Source organism: Bubalus bubalis, chromosome 21, assembly GCF_019923935.1.
Source record: "Bubalus bubalis isolate 160015118507 breed Murrah chromosome 21, NDDB_SH_1, whole genome shotgun sequence".
Taxonomy (NCBI): domain Eukaryota; kingdom Metazoa; phylum Chordata; class Mammalia; order Artiodactyla; family Bovidae; genus Bubalus; species Bubalus bubalis.
In genome coordinates, this window is record NC_059177.1 from 23,348,949 (window position 1) to 23,364,106 (window position 15,158).

At 40.3% G+C, this 15,158-nt stretch overlaps 1 protein-coding gene across 3 annotated transcripts in view; it reads right to left on the reverse strand.

Moving 5' to 3' along the window:
• The window catches only part of CNTN4 (contactin 4), a 1,023,537-nt gene that overhangs the window by 162,699 nt on the left and 845,680 nt on the right, over positions 1-15,158 (reverse strand). For all 3 annotated transcript variants that reach the window (XM_025272522.3, XM_025272516.3, XM_025272517.3), the window contains one exon: positions 14,090-14,219. In XM_025272522.3, coding sequence (XP_025128307.2) covers positions 14,090-14,219 — 130 coding nt within the window. The remainder of the gene's footprint in view (positions 1-14,089; positions 14,220-15,158) is intronic.

Sequence of the window (15,158 nt, forward strand, 5' to 3'; positions counted from 1 at the left end):
GTCCACTCCTTTTTGAACCTCCCCTCAATCCCATCCCATCTCTCTAGGTCATCACAGAGCACTGAGCTGAGATCCCTGTGCTATACAGCAACTTCCCAGTAGCTATGGATTTTACATGGGGTAATGTGTATGTTTCACTGCTACTCTCTGTCTGTCCCACTCCCTCCTTTCCCCACTGTGTCCACAATTGTTCTCTATGTCTATGACTCTATTCCTGCCCAGCAAATAGGTTCATTAGTACCATTTTTCTAGATTCCATATATATGCGTTAATATACAATATTTGTGACCCCAGTACAACATTACAAGGAAGCTAATCATGGATAAGGTGTGTAGAGTTCTGTCTCATTTTATCAAGTACTTTGACTTGTAACTACCACTGAAATAAAGATACAAAACTCTTCCATCATTACAAAGATTTCTCTCATGCTATCAGTTTAGAGGTGCATCCAATCCCTTTCTGTATTCCCTATGCTTGCTGCTGCTAAGTCACTTCAGTCGTGTCCGGCGACCCATCAATCTGTATTCCAACTCTACAGTTTTGTCATTTTGAGAATATAAAAAAAATCATACATTTCGTATCCATAAAATCATACATTATTTTTTTTTTTTGAGAGATTTCTTTTTTAAGTTGGCATAATGCTCTTGAGATCCACCCAGGTTGCTGAATGTATTAACAGTGATTCCTTTCTATTGCTGAGTAGTTATATCTTAACCATGTGGGTGTGCAAGACAAATTCATCTCTACTGTTGACATTTCAGGCACTATGATAACTGATGAATACTTTTTAAGCACAGAAACCATTTCAAGATCTTTCAACAAGTAGGATTAGCCCTTTTTTTTCTTTTTTTTTTTTAGTGTGGGGGATTGACATGTACACACTGTTGTATTAACAATGGACAATAAACAAGGACTTGCAGTATAGTACAGGAACTCTGTTCAATGTTACATAACAACCTAAATGGGAAAAGAATTTGAAAAAGAATAGATTCATGTATAACTGAACCACTTTGCTATACCCTTGAAACTAACACAATATTTTTAATCACCTATACTCCAATATAAAATTTTAAAAGCCCTTTTTTCTTTTTATGAAGATTTGAAAGCCAAGCTCTCATTGGGTAAACGAGGGTAGACTCTTTCTTATTCAAGGACAAATATTTTAAAGGCATTTTAGAACATCATTTCTTACACAACAATTAACACGTTGATTGAAAATCATTCTGGAGAAGGCAATGGCATCCCATTCCAGTCCTTTTGCCTGGAAAATCCCATGGACGGATGAGCCTGGTGGGCTACAGTCCATGGGGTCGCTAGAGTCAGACACGACTGAGTGACTTCACTTTCACTTTTCAGTTTCATGCATTGGAGAAGGAAATGGCAACCCACTCCAGTGTTCTTGCCTGGAGAATCCCAGAGACGGGGAAGCCTGGTGGGCTGCCGTCTCTGGGGTCACACAGAGTCGGACACGACTGAAGCGACTTAGCAGCAGCAGCAGCAGCAGAAAATCATTCTTATATGTTTTAAAAGCTTCAACTGCTAAACCCTTGTTAACCTTCCTTGAGCAGCTCTATCTGTATGAAGATAATAACCCAGCAAGCATTTTTTATTTTTTTAAGCATTTTTTAATATCTGTAACTGTAAGCACTCTGAACTTCCTACATTAGTGCAAGTTAGAGATATTTCATTTTATTTGGCGTAATGTCTTGAACACTCATACAAATTTGTGAAAGTAGTGTGTGGTGCTACAGTGTTATATTTGATTGAGTAACTTTGTTATGAGATCAAAATAGTTGTTTAATTGACAGAAGAGAGTCATTAAACTATGAGAATTCTGGAATTCCAGTGGTTACAAAATGATAGAACCCATTAGTTGTAATTATTAGGTCATCAGTTCCTGGAAGGCAAAGACTATGAATCAGGGATCTTGGACCTAGCACAGTCCTTGCACAAAGTAGATGTTCAGTTAATATATGCTGAATTAATGTATGTTGTAGGAGAGAACTCAGGAATTCAGTTCAAGACAGGAAATACCCTTCTCATGATGCCTCACCTGGATATCAACGGCTTCTTGAACTTCATGGCCTGTGTACAGGACACTCCATCCTCTCTGGAGTTGGACCTCAGTCAAATGAAGCAGGATTATCCAAGAAACAATTCAGGCTATCTGTACACTTGTCCCTCAAAATCCAATAGCCATGGAGAGACTGGTTCCAGGTACCAAAATCCATGGATGCTTAAGTACCTCATTTAAACAGCAGGCTACAATGAATACAGCCAGCCCCCCATAACTGGCAGATGTAGAGTACTGGCTGTACTCTTTCACCATGTGAACTGGTGTGATGGTAGATGGTTAACAACTGACTCTCCAAGCAAAATAGAACACCAAAGAACTTGCGTTTTGAGCTTGCCAATTTCTGATTGTCCAAGTGTAGGGTTGAACCAGAGCAGTGTCACCTGGAAACTTGTTTGAAGTGCAAACCCTCAGGCCCCTCTCAAGAACTACGATGTCAGAAATTCTGGAGGTAGGGCTCAGCTTTGTGTGTTTTAATGAGCCTTCCAAACAGTTCTGATGCATGGTAGAGTCTGAGAATCAGTACCATAGAAAAACCTAATTACCTTCTGATCTGATCAATTAGAGCAATATAACTTCTACCCATTGGAATCATTCCTGGGTGATTAAGGAATAAAGAGTCCTGGAGTCTCTACCAAGGACTAGTTGGTAGGGAGGATGTTATCAGGTCCATTCAGTTCACTCACGCAGTTGTGTCTGACTCTTTAAGACCCCGTGGACTGCAGCACACCAGGCTTCTCTTTCCTTCACCAACTCCTGGAATTTGCTCAAACATGTCCATCAAGTCAGTGATGTCATCCAACCCTCTCATCCTCTGTTGTCCCTTCTCCTCCTGTCTTCAATCTTTCCCAGAAACAGGGTCTTCTCCAATGAGTCCTTTGCATCAGGTGGCCAAAGAATTGAAGCTTCAGCTTCAGCATCAGTCCTTCCAATGAATATTCAGGAGTGATTTCCTTTAGGATTGACTGCTTGGATCTCCTTGACTCAAGAGTCTTCTCCAACACCACAGATCAAAAGCATCAATCCTTTGGTGCTCAGCTTTCTTTATAGTCCAGCTCTCACATCCATACATGACTACTGGAAAACCTATAGACTTTACTAGACAGAACTTTGTTGGCAAAGTAATCATTCTGCTTTTTAATATGCTGTCTAGGTTGGTCATAGCTTCTCTTCCAAGGAGCAAGTGTCTTTTAATTTTATGGCTGCAGTCACTATTTGCAGTGATTTTGGAGCCCAAGAAAATAAATTCTGTCACTGTTTCCATTGTTTCCCCACTTATTTGCCACGAAGTGATTGGACTGGATGCCATGATCTTCATTTTTTGAATGTTGAAATTTAAGCCAGCTTTCTCACTCTCTCTTTCACTTTCATCAAGAGACTCTTTAGTTTTTCACTTTCTGCCATAAGGGGGTGGTGTCATCTGTGTATTTGAGGTTATTGACATTTTTTCCAGCAATCTTGATTCCAGCTTGTGCCTCATCCAGCCCAGCATTTCACATGATGTACTCTGTATATAAGTTAAATAAGCTGGGTGACAATACACAGCCTTGACGTACTGCTTTCCCAATTTGGAACCAGTCTGTTGTTCCATGTCCGGTTCTAACTGTTACTTCTTAACCTGCATACAGATTTCTCAGGAGGCAGGTCAGGTGGTCTGGTATTTCCATCTCTTGAAGAATTTTCCACAATTTGCTCTGATCCACAAAGTCAAAGGCTTTGGCATAGTCAATAAAGCAGAAATTGATGTTGTTCTGGAACTCTCTTGCTTTTCCTGTGATCCAGTGGATGTTGGCAATTTGATCTCTGGTTCCTCTGTTCTTTCTAAATTCAGCTTGAACATCTGGAAGTTCTCGGTTCACATACTGCTGAAGTCTCCCTTTGAGAATCTTAAGCATTACTTTGCTAGCATGTGAGATGAGTGCAATTGTGTAGTAGTTTGAACATTCTTTGGCATTGCCTTTCTTTGGGATTGGAATGAAAACTGACCTTTTCCAGTCCTGTGGCCACTGCTAAGTTTTCCAAATTTGCTGGCATATTGAGTGCAGCACTTTTACAGTATCATCGTTTAGCATTTGAAATAGCTCAACTGGAATTGTATCACCTCCATTAGCTTTGTTCATGAGGCCCACTTGACTTCACATTCTAGGATGTCTGGCTCTAGGTGAATGATGGCACGATCAGGGTTATCTGTTTTGTGAAGATCTTTTTTGTACAGTTCTTCTATGTATTCTTGCCACCTCTTCTTAATATCTTCTGCTTCTGTTAGGTCCATACCATTTCTGTCCTTTATTGTGCCCATCTTTGCATGAGCACAATACCATAATTTTCGCTTGGCATCTCTAATTTTCTTGATGAGATCTCTAGTCTTTCCCATTCTATTGTTTTCCTCTATTTCTTTGCATTGATCACTGAGAAAGGCTTTCTTAGCTCTCCTTGCTATTCTTGGGAACTCTGCATTCAGATGGGTATGTCTTTCCTTTTCTTCTTTGCCTTTAGCTTCTCTTCTTTTCTCTTCTTCTTCTCAGACAACCATTTTGCCTCTTTGCTTTCCTTTTTCTTGGGGATGGTCTCGATCACCACCTCCTGTACAATGTCACAAACCTCCGTCCATACTTCTTCAGGCACTCTATCGATCTAATTCCTTGAATCTATTTCTCACTTCCACAAGAGATTTGGTTTAGGTCATACCTGAACGGTCTAGTGGTTTCCCCTGCTTTCTTCAATTTAAGTCTGAATTTGGGAATAAGGAGCTCATGATCCAAGCCACAGTCAGCTCCTCATCTTGTTTTTTCTGAATGTATAGAGCTTCTCCATCTTTGGCTGCAAATCGATTTTGGTATTGACCATCTGGTGATGTCCATACATAGAGTTGTCTCTTGTGTTTTGGTAGAGGGTGTTTGCTATGACCAGTGCATTCTCTTGGCAAATCTCTGTTAGCCTTTGCTCTGCTTCATTTTGTACTCCAAGCCAAACTTGCCTGTTATTTCAGGTATCTCTTGACTTTCTACTTTTGCATTCCAGTCCCCTATGATGAAAAGAACATCTTTCTTTGGTATTAGTTCTAGAAGGTCTTGTAGGTCTTCATAGAACTGTTCAATTTCAGCTTCTTCGGCATTATTAGTTGCGGCATAGACTTGGATTACTGTGATACTGAATGGTTTGCCTTGGAAACAAATAGAGATCATTCTGTTGTTTTTGAGACTGTACCCAAGTACTGCATTTCAGACTCTTTTGTTGACTAACTATAATGGCTACTCCATTCTTCAAAGGGATTCTTGCCCACAGTAGTAGATATAGTGGTCATCTGAATTAAATTCACCCATTCCAGTCTTTTAGTTCACTGATTCCTAAAATGTAGATGTTTACTCTTGCCGTCTCCTGTTTGACCACTTCCAATATACCTTGATTCATGGACCTAACATTCCAGGTTCCTATGCAATATTGCTTTTTACAGCATTGGACTGTACTTCCATCACCAGTCATGTCCACAACTGGGTGTTGTTTTCACTTTGGCTCCGTCCCTTCATTCTTTCTGGAGTTATTTCTCCACTGATCTCCAGTAGCATATTAGGCACCTACTGACCTGGGGAGTTCATCTTTCAGTGTCCTATCTTTTTGCCTCTTCATACTGTTCATGGGGTTCTCAAGGCAAGAGTACTGAAGTGGTTTGCCATTTCCTTCTCCAGTGCACCATGTTTTGTCAGAACTCTCCATCATGACCCGTCCATGTGGGTGGTCCTACAGAGCATGGCTCATAGTTTCCTTGAATTAGACAAGTCTGGGATTCATGTGAGGGACGAATGTATGGTACTGGGCTATTAAAGAGCTCCCCCCTGGTGACTCCCAAGCAGCAAAATTTGAGAATCACTGAAATAGGGTTTACTGATAATTGTGCAGCTGTCTGTATTATAAGCTTTTGGTATGGATACTAGTTTAAAACAAAACAAAACAAAACCCAAACTTCGTATTGCTACAATCACTTCAGATTTGCAGGAAGTTTTCACATGTGATCTCTTTTAGTTTTGACAGTGACACCCTCATTTTATTGATTAGTGAAGGCTTAGTAACTTGTTAAAGATATCAAATTTGCATTTGAGATCCATGTGCATTGCTTTCCCTCTTTCTGATGAGTTAAGTAAAGCTCCTATCAGACAATATTTGGGTAAGAAAGGCATCCCTCCCCTCATTGGATGCTGTTTACACTCAGCACATTTGATTGTAATCTGGCTCAATGAGCCAGTTGAAAAATCAGACTTAGTTGCAGATGAGCACTTGTGAAAATTCCTGTGAAATGACTTTGAGTTTAGCTTTAGTGTTTTTCTAATTTGTAGGCCAGTCATTTGGACACATGGCAAATTAACCATATAACTGCTCAAGCCCGCACCTCACTTTAATCGACCATCAGTTCCTTAATGGCATCTGAGTGTCCTGCCAGGGTCTGATGTCTTCCACCACAGAGGCCAGGAGAATGCCCACGGTCCTGAACCATCAGATAGGAACTCCTTGGACCAAGGCTACTTCTATCCCTTATGCAGTACTGGCAAAATCAAGTCATATTCAAGACCACTGGGAAGACACTCAGTTGCTCTTAAGGACAGTTCATCCCATTTCAAAATCAAAGATACTCTAGTGTGTATAAAATAGACAGCTAGTAGGAATCTTATGTTTAGCACAGGGAGCTCAGGTTGATGCTCTGGAGGTGGGATAGGGGACAGATGGGAGGGGGATCCAGGAGGGAGAGGATATATGCATACGTATGGCTGATTCACTTCGTTGTACAGCAGAGACTAATATAACATTGTAAAGCAAGTATACTCCAATTAAAAAGATATAGTAATAATTATGATAATAATTTGATTCATTGTAGATCATTTGACAACAAAGGAAAGCAGAAAAAAAGGAAAAAATATCTCCCATATTCCTACCCAATAAAAAGATAGTCTAGTGACACTGTTGGTTATGATCCAGGTCAGCTGGACACAGTGCCCAAGCACCTTGCTCTAGCACCATCACTTGTCTTCTGTAGAGGATGCTGTTGGTATCTCACACAGATTCTTTATTCTGGCCCCAGATGCTGTGAGCACTGGTTGCTTACCAACTCCAGCTGCCCCCTTCTCTGGGAAGTTGACTGGGAGGTTTTGCTCCATATATCCTGCCATTATCAGCACCACTTAAGGGGCAGATCAATGAATAACCGATGAAGATATTTTAAAAAAGGTCAGCCTCCTTGCCTGAGGTGGGCATAGTTCTGAGATGCACTTATGCTCCAGACATCACCCTCTAGAATGCGCAATAGGCTAGACTTTACCTGGGACCATGTCCCTGCTCCCTGCCTTCCAACCCCTGTCCCTAGCCTGCTCTCTTATACATTTTGCTCAGAGGACACTCCTCCAGTGACTCACAGGTACCTAAACCCCTGCCTCAGCTTTTGAGGTCTTAGGCATACTCTATCTTTGCTGTTCTTGTTGAGTCACTTAGTTCTGTCGGACTCTTTTGTGACTCCATGGACTGTAGCCCACCAGGCTCCTCTGCCCATGGGATTTCCCAGGCAAGAATCTTGGGGTGGGTTGCCATTTCCTTCTCCAGAGATCTTCCCAGGGGTTGAACCCACATCTCTTGCATTGCAGGTGGATTCTTTACCACGGAGCCACCAGATATATACAGGATGACATTGGTATTCTGTATGGAGCAGCACAGAAAATTTCAAGTTTGGCAGTTCAATCAGCATCCCCTAGTACGAATATGATCATCTATCTGAGTAGACACAAACATTAAACATGAATAGAAATATTTCATTAGAAAAGTTATCTTAATAAAATACTTAATTTGGCTTTTTAAATTGTATTTTTTTGGTAGAAGATTCAAATTCCCCTAAGATTATAAGACTCAGTTCGCTGTTCCAATTCCAGCACACTCTTCTACAACCCAGGGAGTTGTGTGGTTGCTCACAGGTGTACATCATATGAGTGAATCTCATCCATGAGAGAAGCTAACATAGGAGAAGAAGTCGGGAAACAGTTGCCTTGAGGAGTAATAAACTATCAACTGTAATAGGTCAGTCACAAACAAGGATGTACTTTTTCTATTTAAAAGTACTCATCACCAGGCTACTCTAATATACTGACCTCAAGGTAAAGGTCTACGGCATTTGCCCACCCAGTGAGTAAATCACCGAGCACCTAGGTTAATTATTTAGCAGTTTCAATCCATTAAATATAGATACGTTACATATACATTAAATACCCAGACAGAATACATAAAACAAGACTCAGGGAAAAGCCTATTAAACATATGCTTCCTAACCATCTCTTATTCATGACCTTAAGGCTGTTTCCCAGCACGAAAGGGAATCTCTCTCTAGCACTGGAGGATGCTGATAATGGATCAATAGCTGCAACCAGCATACTTCTTTTCTTCCTTATACTGAAGTATCTTGTTTTCATTTTGTTTCTTGGTTCAATTCAACCTCCCTAAGATTCTAATACAGGTAATAATTAATCGGTTATTAAATCCATTACCACCCAGCAAGAAACTGACTTGTGAAATACGATTGTATTAAAGCTTACTCAACCAATATTCACATATGTGTATTTTTAAATAATCAAATGTCTTCTCCTTCTTTCATTTAATAAGAACTCTAGGGATTTACTCATTCAATACTTAACTGCCCTTTAATTCACTTGGAATATACTAGTGTGATTTTCTGGGGCAGGAAAAATGGGATATTAAATAGAGAACTTCTAAGCTTGTTCAATATCTTCCAAAATTGGCCCTTAATTAATTTTTCCATCTTCCTCTTTCAAGTTTAAACTTTGCCGATACATTTTATGTATTTGAATTAAAATTTCTGAGAAACATTCAGGATTTTCTATGGGCAAGAAACTATCTAGATGTTTTATAACTTTTGTTCAGGCCTTTTCACTCTGCACTGTTCCTGGTTCTTTTTTTCCTTTTGCCTGTATAAATATAAATTATTTTTCAAGGTTCACCTGACTAGCTCAGTCCACTGGTCAAACTCTCTTTCCTGAATTTCTGGAAGACTTACTATTTGTATCACTTGTTTGGAACTGGATAATTTACTGACATGCCTTACAGTTCTTACACTCAATAAAGCTGAGGTCAGGGAGGAGGGTTAAATAACTTCTCAGGCATTTTCATCTTTACTGATTTTGCTTGCTGATCTCAAGGGAATTAAGAAAGGCCTCAGACCAAGAATTCAAATGGAATTAGTTCTAACTAGAAATGACTTGAAATAAACCTCTGAATGTAAGAGTTAAATCAGTGATTATCGTCTCATAGGCCTTGAATCACCCTTGGTAGAGGGAAGAGAAAGGAACTGGTGAGGATCCTAGGATATGCATATCAGATAGATATATAGACACAGATATAAACTGGCCTTCCCAGGGGGTGCTAGTGATAAAGAACCTGCCTGCCAATGCAAGAGACATAAGAGACACAGATTTGATCCTTGGGTTAGGAAGACCTCCTGGAGGAGGGCATGGCAACCATTCCAGGATTCTTGCCTGGAGAATCGCATGGACAGGGGAACCTGGCAAGCTTCAGTCCACAGGATCGCAAAGAGCTGGACACAACTGAAGTGACTTAGTGTGCACATGGATATAGATATGGATATCTAGAGATGGATGTATACACAGTTGACTTAGTGTGCACATGAATATAGATATGGATATCTGGAGATGGATGTATACACACACACACACATCTCATTGTTGTTGTTGTTCAGTTGCTCAGTTGTGTCCAACTCTTTGCAACCATACTGTTATGCTCCTCTCTGGGAAAGTGCTCTAGATAAAAATCATTTAATAGCCTTTCTCACTTCAGGCTCTGCTTTTGGGACTGTAGTCATCCTCTATCTTTACTCCATGATTACATCCTGTAATTTCCAGTCATTTGTTACCATCAAATTTTCTTATTTTAACAAAAGGACATACAAAATCTTTAATAATTATAATGGCGTCCCCAGACTTTTAAACTGGACAGCTTTCGCCTGGAGGGTCTAAAGACAATGTGATTCATTCCTGAGGCCACACACCCTCCACTGTAGCTGTTTTCTAACCAGTTGACACTATGTTTAACAAAGAATTCACTTCTTTTTGCAGAACATTCTACTGTAATCTACCTTTGTGAACTGCGCTCCACAACAGTCAGCTTCAACTACGAACAATCAGAGTCCACTTGGCGAGGATGGGACCATTGTACTTGTCCTGGGAAGCTGGAATTATCGTTCTTAACATTTATAGTGGGGAAGGTATGTGTGTGGGGGACATCCTTACAGTAGCCACACTGATGTTGACTCCAAGACCACAGAATCCTCCATGGCCTCTTTGAAAAAGACTGCAACCTCATGAATCCTCAAAAATTCTTATCTTTGATTGGGTGTTGGTTCAGGTAAAGAAGCTGGTGAGGACAACAATTATGGAAGCAGCTCCTTTCTTTTTTACCTTGCATGGGTGGACGAACATTCAGCTCAGGAGCATCCACTTAATCCATGTCAGATCCACATGCCAGGCACCAAGAAGTGCTCTGCAGAAGGGCAAGTGAGGACTCTGAATCTGGGCAAATTATCAGGACTTATGGAATCAGCTCTCTCTGTGTGTTGCTTTTCTCTTATTTATAACCTTTCTATTACGCTCCAAGAAGAACTGCTACTTAGACATTTAAGAAAATTCCGAAGTCAAAGTAAAGATTTTTCTATAAGACAAATGCAAGTTGATGGTCTGAAAGTTTTTTTTATTTTTTTTATTTTTTAATGCCTAGAGCTTTGTTAATTCACTTAACCACTGTTTTCAAAGATTTACTTCACTCATTAATTCATTTTTTAAAACAGTTTCTCAACTCCTTCATTACTTAGTGCAGTCATTCATTCTTACATTCATTCAATATTTAATGAGTGCATACTATGTGCTTCAATATTGCATTAGGTCCTGATGATTAAATGAGTGAAACCAAGTATGGTCATTGACATCACAGGGAAGTTAAAGTGCAGTGAGAGAAAAAGACAGAGAAATCACATTAGCAAATGTAAATGTAAATGCAGCGTGATATCAAGGAGCATTAAAAGGCAGGATGAAAATTGTAACAGTAGGAGCTGACCTGGGCATAGAGCCAGGTATGACTTCCTGAGGAAGCCGATATGGAGTTGGGAGAGGCAGCCTCAGTTCAGTTCAGTTTAGTTCAGTCACTCAGTTGTGTCTGACTCTTTGCAACCCCACGGATTGCAGTATGCCAGGCTACCCTGTCCATCACCAACTCCTGAAGCTTGCTCAAACTCATGTCCATCGAGTCAGTGATGCCATCCAACTATCTCATCCTCTGTCATTCCCTTCTCTTCCTGCCTCTAAACCTGTCCCAGCATCAGGGTCTCTTCCAATGAGTCAGTTCATTCCATCAAGTGGCCAACATATTAGAGTTTCAGCTTTAGCATCAGTCCTTCCAATGAATATTCAGGACTGATTTCCTTTAGGATGGACTGTTTGGATCTCCTGCAGTCCAGGGACTCTCAAGAGCCTTCTTCAACACCACAGTTCAAAAGCATCAATTCTTCGGCGCTCAGCTTTCCTTATAGTCCAGCTCTCACGTCCATACATGACTACTGGAAAAACCATAGCCTTGAGTAGACGGACCTTTGTTGGCAAAGTCATGTCTCTGCTTTTTAATATGCTGTCTAGGTTGGTCATAACTTTTCTTCCAAGGAGCAAGTGTCTTTTAATTTCATGGCTACAGTCACCATCTGCAGTGATTTTGGAGCCCCCCAAAATAAAGTCAGCCACTGTTTCCACTGTTTCCCCATCTATTTTCCATGATGTGATGGGACCGGACACCATGATCTTAGTTTTCTGAATGCTGAGTTTTCAGCCAACTTTTTCATTCTCTTCTTTCACTTTCATCAAGAGACTCTTTAGTTCTTCTTCATTTTCTGCCATAAGGGGGTGGTGGCATCTGCATATCTGAGGTTATTGATATTTCTCCCGGCAATCTTGATTCCAGCTTGTGCTTCATCCAGCCCAGCATTTCTCATGATGTATATAAGTTTTCTCATTTCTGCATATAAGTTAAATAAGCAGGGTGACAATATACAGCCTTGATGGACTCCTTTCCTGATTTGGAACCAGTCTGTTGTTCCATGTCCTGTTCTAACTGTTGATTCCTGACCTGCATACAGATTTCTCAGGAGGCAGGTCAGGTGGTCTGGTATTCCCATCTCTTGAAGAATTTTCCACAGTTTGTTGTGATTCACACAGTCAAAAGCTTTGGCATAGTCAATAAAGCAGAAGTAGATGTTTTTCTGGAACTCTGTTGCTTTTTTGATGATCCAATGGATGTTGGCAGTTTGATTTCTGGTTCCTCTGCCTTTTCTAAATCTGGTTGGAACATCTGGAGGTTAACAGTTCACGTACTGTTGAATTCTGGTTTGGAGAATTTTAAGCATTACTTTACTAGCGTGTGAGATGAGTGCAACTGTACGGTAGTTTGAAAATTCTTCGGCATTGCCTTTCTTTGGGATTAGAATGAAACCTTTTCTAGCCTTGTGGCCACTGCTAAGTTTTCCAAATTTGCTGGCATATTGTTTGCAGCACTTTCACAGCATCATCTTTTAGGATTTGAAATAGTTCAACTGGAATTCTTTCACCTCCACTAGCTTTGTTCATAGTGATGCTTCCTATGGGCCACTTGACTTCACATTCTAGGATGTCTGGCTCTAGGTGAGTGATCACATTATTGTGGTCATCTGGGTCATGAAGATCTTGTTTTGTACAGTTCTTCTGTGTATTCTTGCCACCTCTTCTTAATATCTTCTGCTTCTGTTAGGTCCATACCATTTCTGTCCTTTATTGTGCCCATCTTTGCATGAAATGTTCCCTTGGTATCTCTGATTTTCTTGATGAGATCTCTAGTCTTTCCAATTTTATTGTTTTCCTGTATTGCTTTGCACTGATTACTGAGGAAGGCTTTCTTATTTCTCCTTGCTATTCTTCGGAACTCTGCATTCAAATGGGTGTATCTTTCCTTTTCTCCTTTGCCTTTAGCTTCTCTTATTTTCTCAGCTATTTGGAAGGCCTCCTCAGACAACCATTTTGCCTCTTTGCATTTCTTTTTCTTGGGGATGGTCTTGACCACTGTCTCCTGTAGAATGTCACCGATCTCCATTCATAGTTCTTCAGGTACTCTATCAGATCTAATCCCTTGAATCTATTTGTCACTTCCACTGTAAGGGATTTGATTTAGGTCATACCTGAATGGCCTAGTGGTTTTCCCTACTTTCTTCAATTTAATTCTGAATTTTGCAATAAGGAGTTCATTATCTGAGCCACAGTCAGCTCCTGGTCTTGTTTTTGCTGACTCTATAGAGCTTCTCCATCTTTGTCTGCAAAGAATGTAATCAATTCTGAGTTGGGAAGAAGTAAATGAAACGAAGAGGGGACAGAAAAGCATTTGAGGCAGAGGGAACAGTGTGGACCAGTGGACTGAGGAGGAAGAGAATGGGGTAAACAAGCAGCTCAGAAAGCTCAGCACTGCTGAAGAACAGAAGGAAAGGGGCACATGTTGAAAGATGGGGCTGGAGGGGCAGTCCATAGTGTATAGTCTGGAAAATTTATATGTGAAAGAACAAAATGCACTCTGCCTGACATTCAAAGAAACCCGTCCACCTAAGGCAGCTCTTCCTCTCTCCAAGCTCAAGTTTACACCCCATCAGACACCAACACATTTCAGAAACTTTGCACAGTTTGGAAGAGGGGTTGATAGAGGAATAAAAATGAGTGCCAGGGGAACTGCATCACCCACTGCAAGCATCAGAAGAAGCTGATCTGAAGAGTAAGTGGTCTCCTCTTACTGCTTGTAGAATGCATTCCTTCTTTCTCGAGAGGTATCTTCAGTCTAAAGATTTCATCAACCTTTTTTCTTGGATGGAATATTTATGCTTGGGAAAGCACATGTTAGTTTAGTGATTTCAAAAGCTTTTACTTTTTTGTTCTTTCCAGTATAAAGACTCACCTATCACACTAAGCTCTGCACTGGAAAAGATAACTCCGTGTTTATTCTCTGCCACACACTGATACATGCCAGCATCTGAGAGGTTCACTATTGTTATGTTGAGTGTTCCTTGCTCGATATGAATTCTATCCTGCGAAAGAAAAGAGGAACACAAAACAATGACCTTCTACAACTGAGACCTTAAGGCATCTTTGCTACTTGTTATATATCAAAGGGGCTTAATGGGAGGAAAATTGCCATCATATAAACAATTTACATAACATGAGCTATTTATCTGTCAACTAAACTTGTGGCGGGTCAGATGCTAAATGAAACAACCCGTACATCAGTTGGTAAATGGAATTTAAATTGTAGGACTCTCTTGAGTTATCATTGATTTAATTGTGAAACCCTCAGATTAATATCCCCTCTAAAGAGATGAACTTTAAATTTAAAATGATTTTTTTTTAACTCCAAGGCTTTGTGCTAACTGGGGGTGAGGAGAGGGAAATACAAGGAAATCTACTGTTTAGAGTAGTTAAAACACTCAAATTATGAGCAGCCAACACTTTGAGGGTTAAAAGGACTGTACTGTTCTTGGATGAAGCAGAAACACATATATAATGTTGTTGAAGTTTACTAAGGATAAAGAATAAGTATTGATAATTTAATGTTCTGTTACTTGACTGCTGTTGGTGGCATGAACTAAGCTTAGGACCATCAACTGGCAACCAATCTGAAGACAGCAAAGTGAGTGTATCAAACAATAGACCTTCTTCATTCATCAGCCTGAGGCTACATAACTTGAGGTGTCAATTTTTATAAATACCCTAAAGGACCTCCTTTTCTCCAGGAGACCTGCCATTTAAAAAGTAAAATATTTTCTGTTTGCCCTAGGGTTGTGATTTAGCTGTCTGGCATCCATGATCCCTCACCTTAAATAGAGGAAGGAAAATGCCAGTTACCTGGGCACCTACACTTAAGTGATTTGAGGCTGGCTTTTAGAATTGAGAGAATCATGGGACGAGCAGGAGCCCTGCAGTGACAGGAGGAGGTGTGGGTGGCACGGTGTGGACTAGGCTTGTTATAT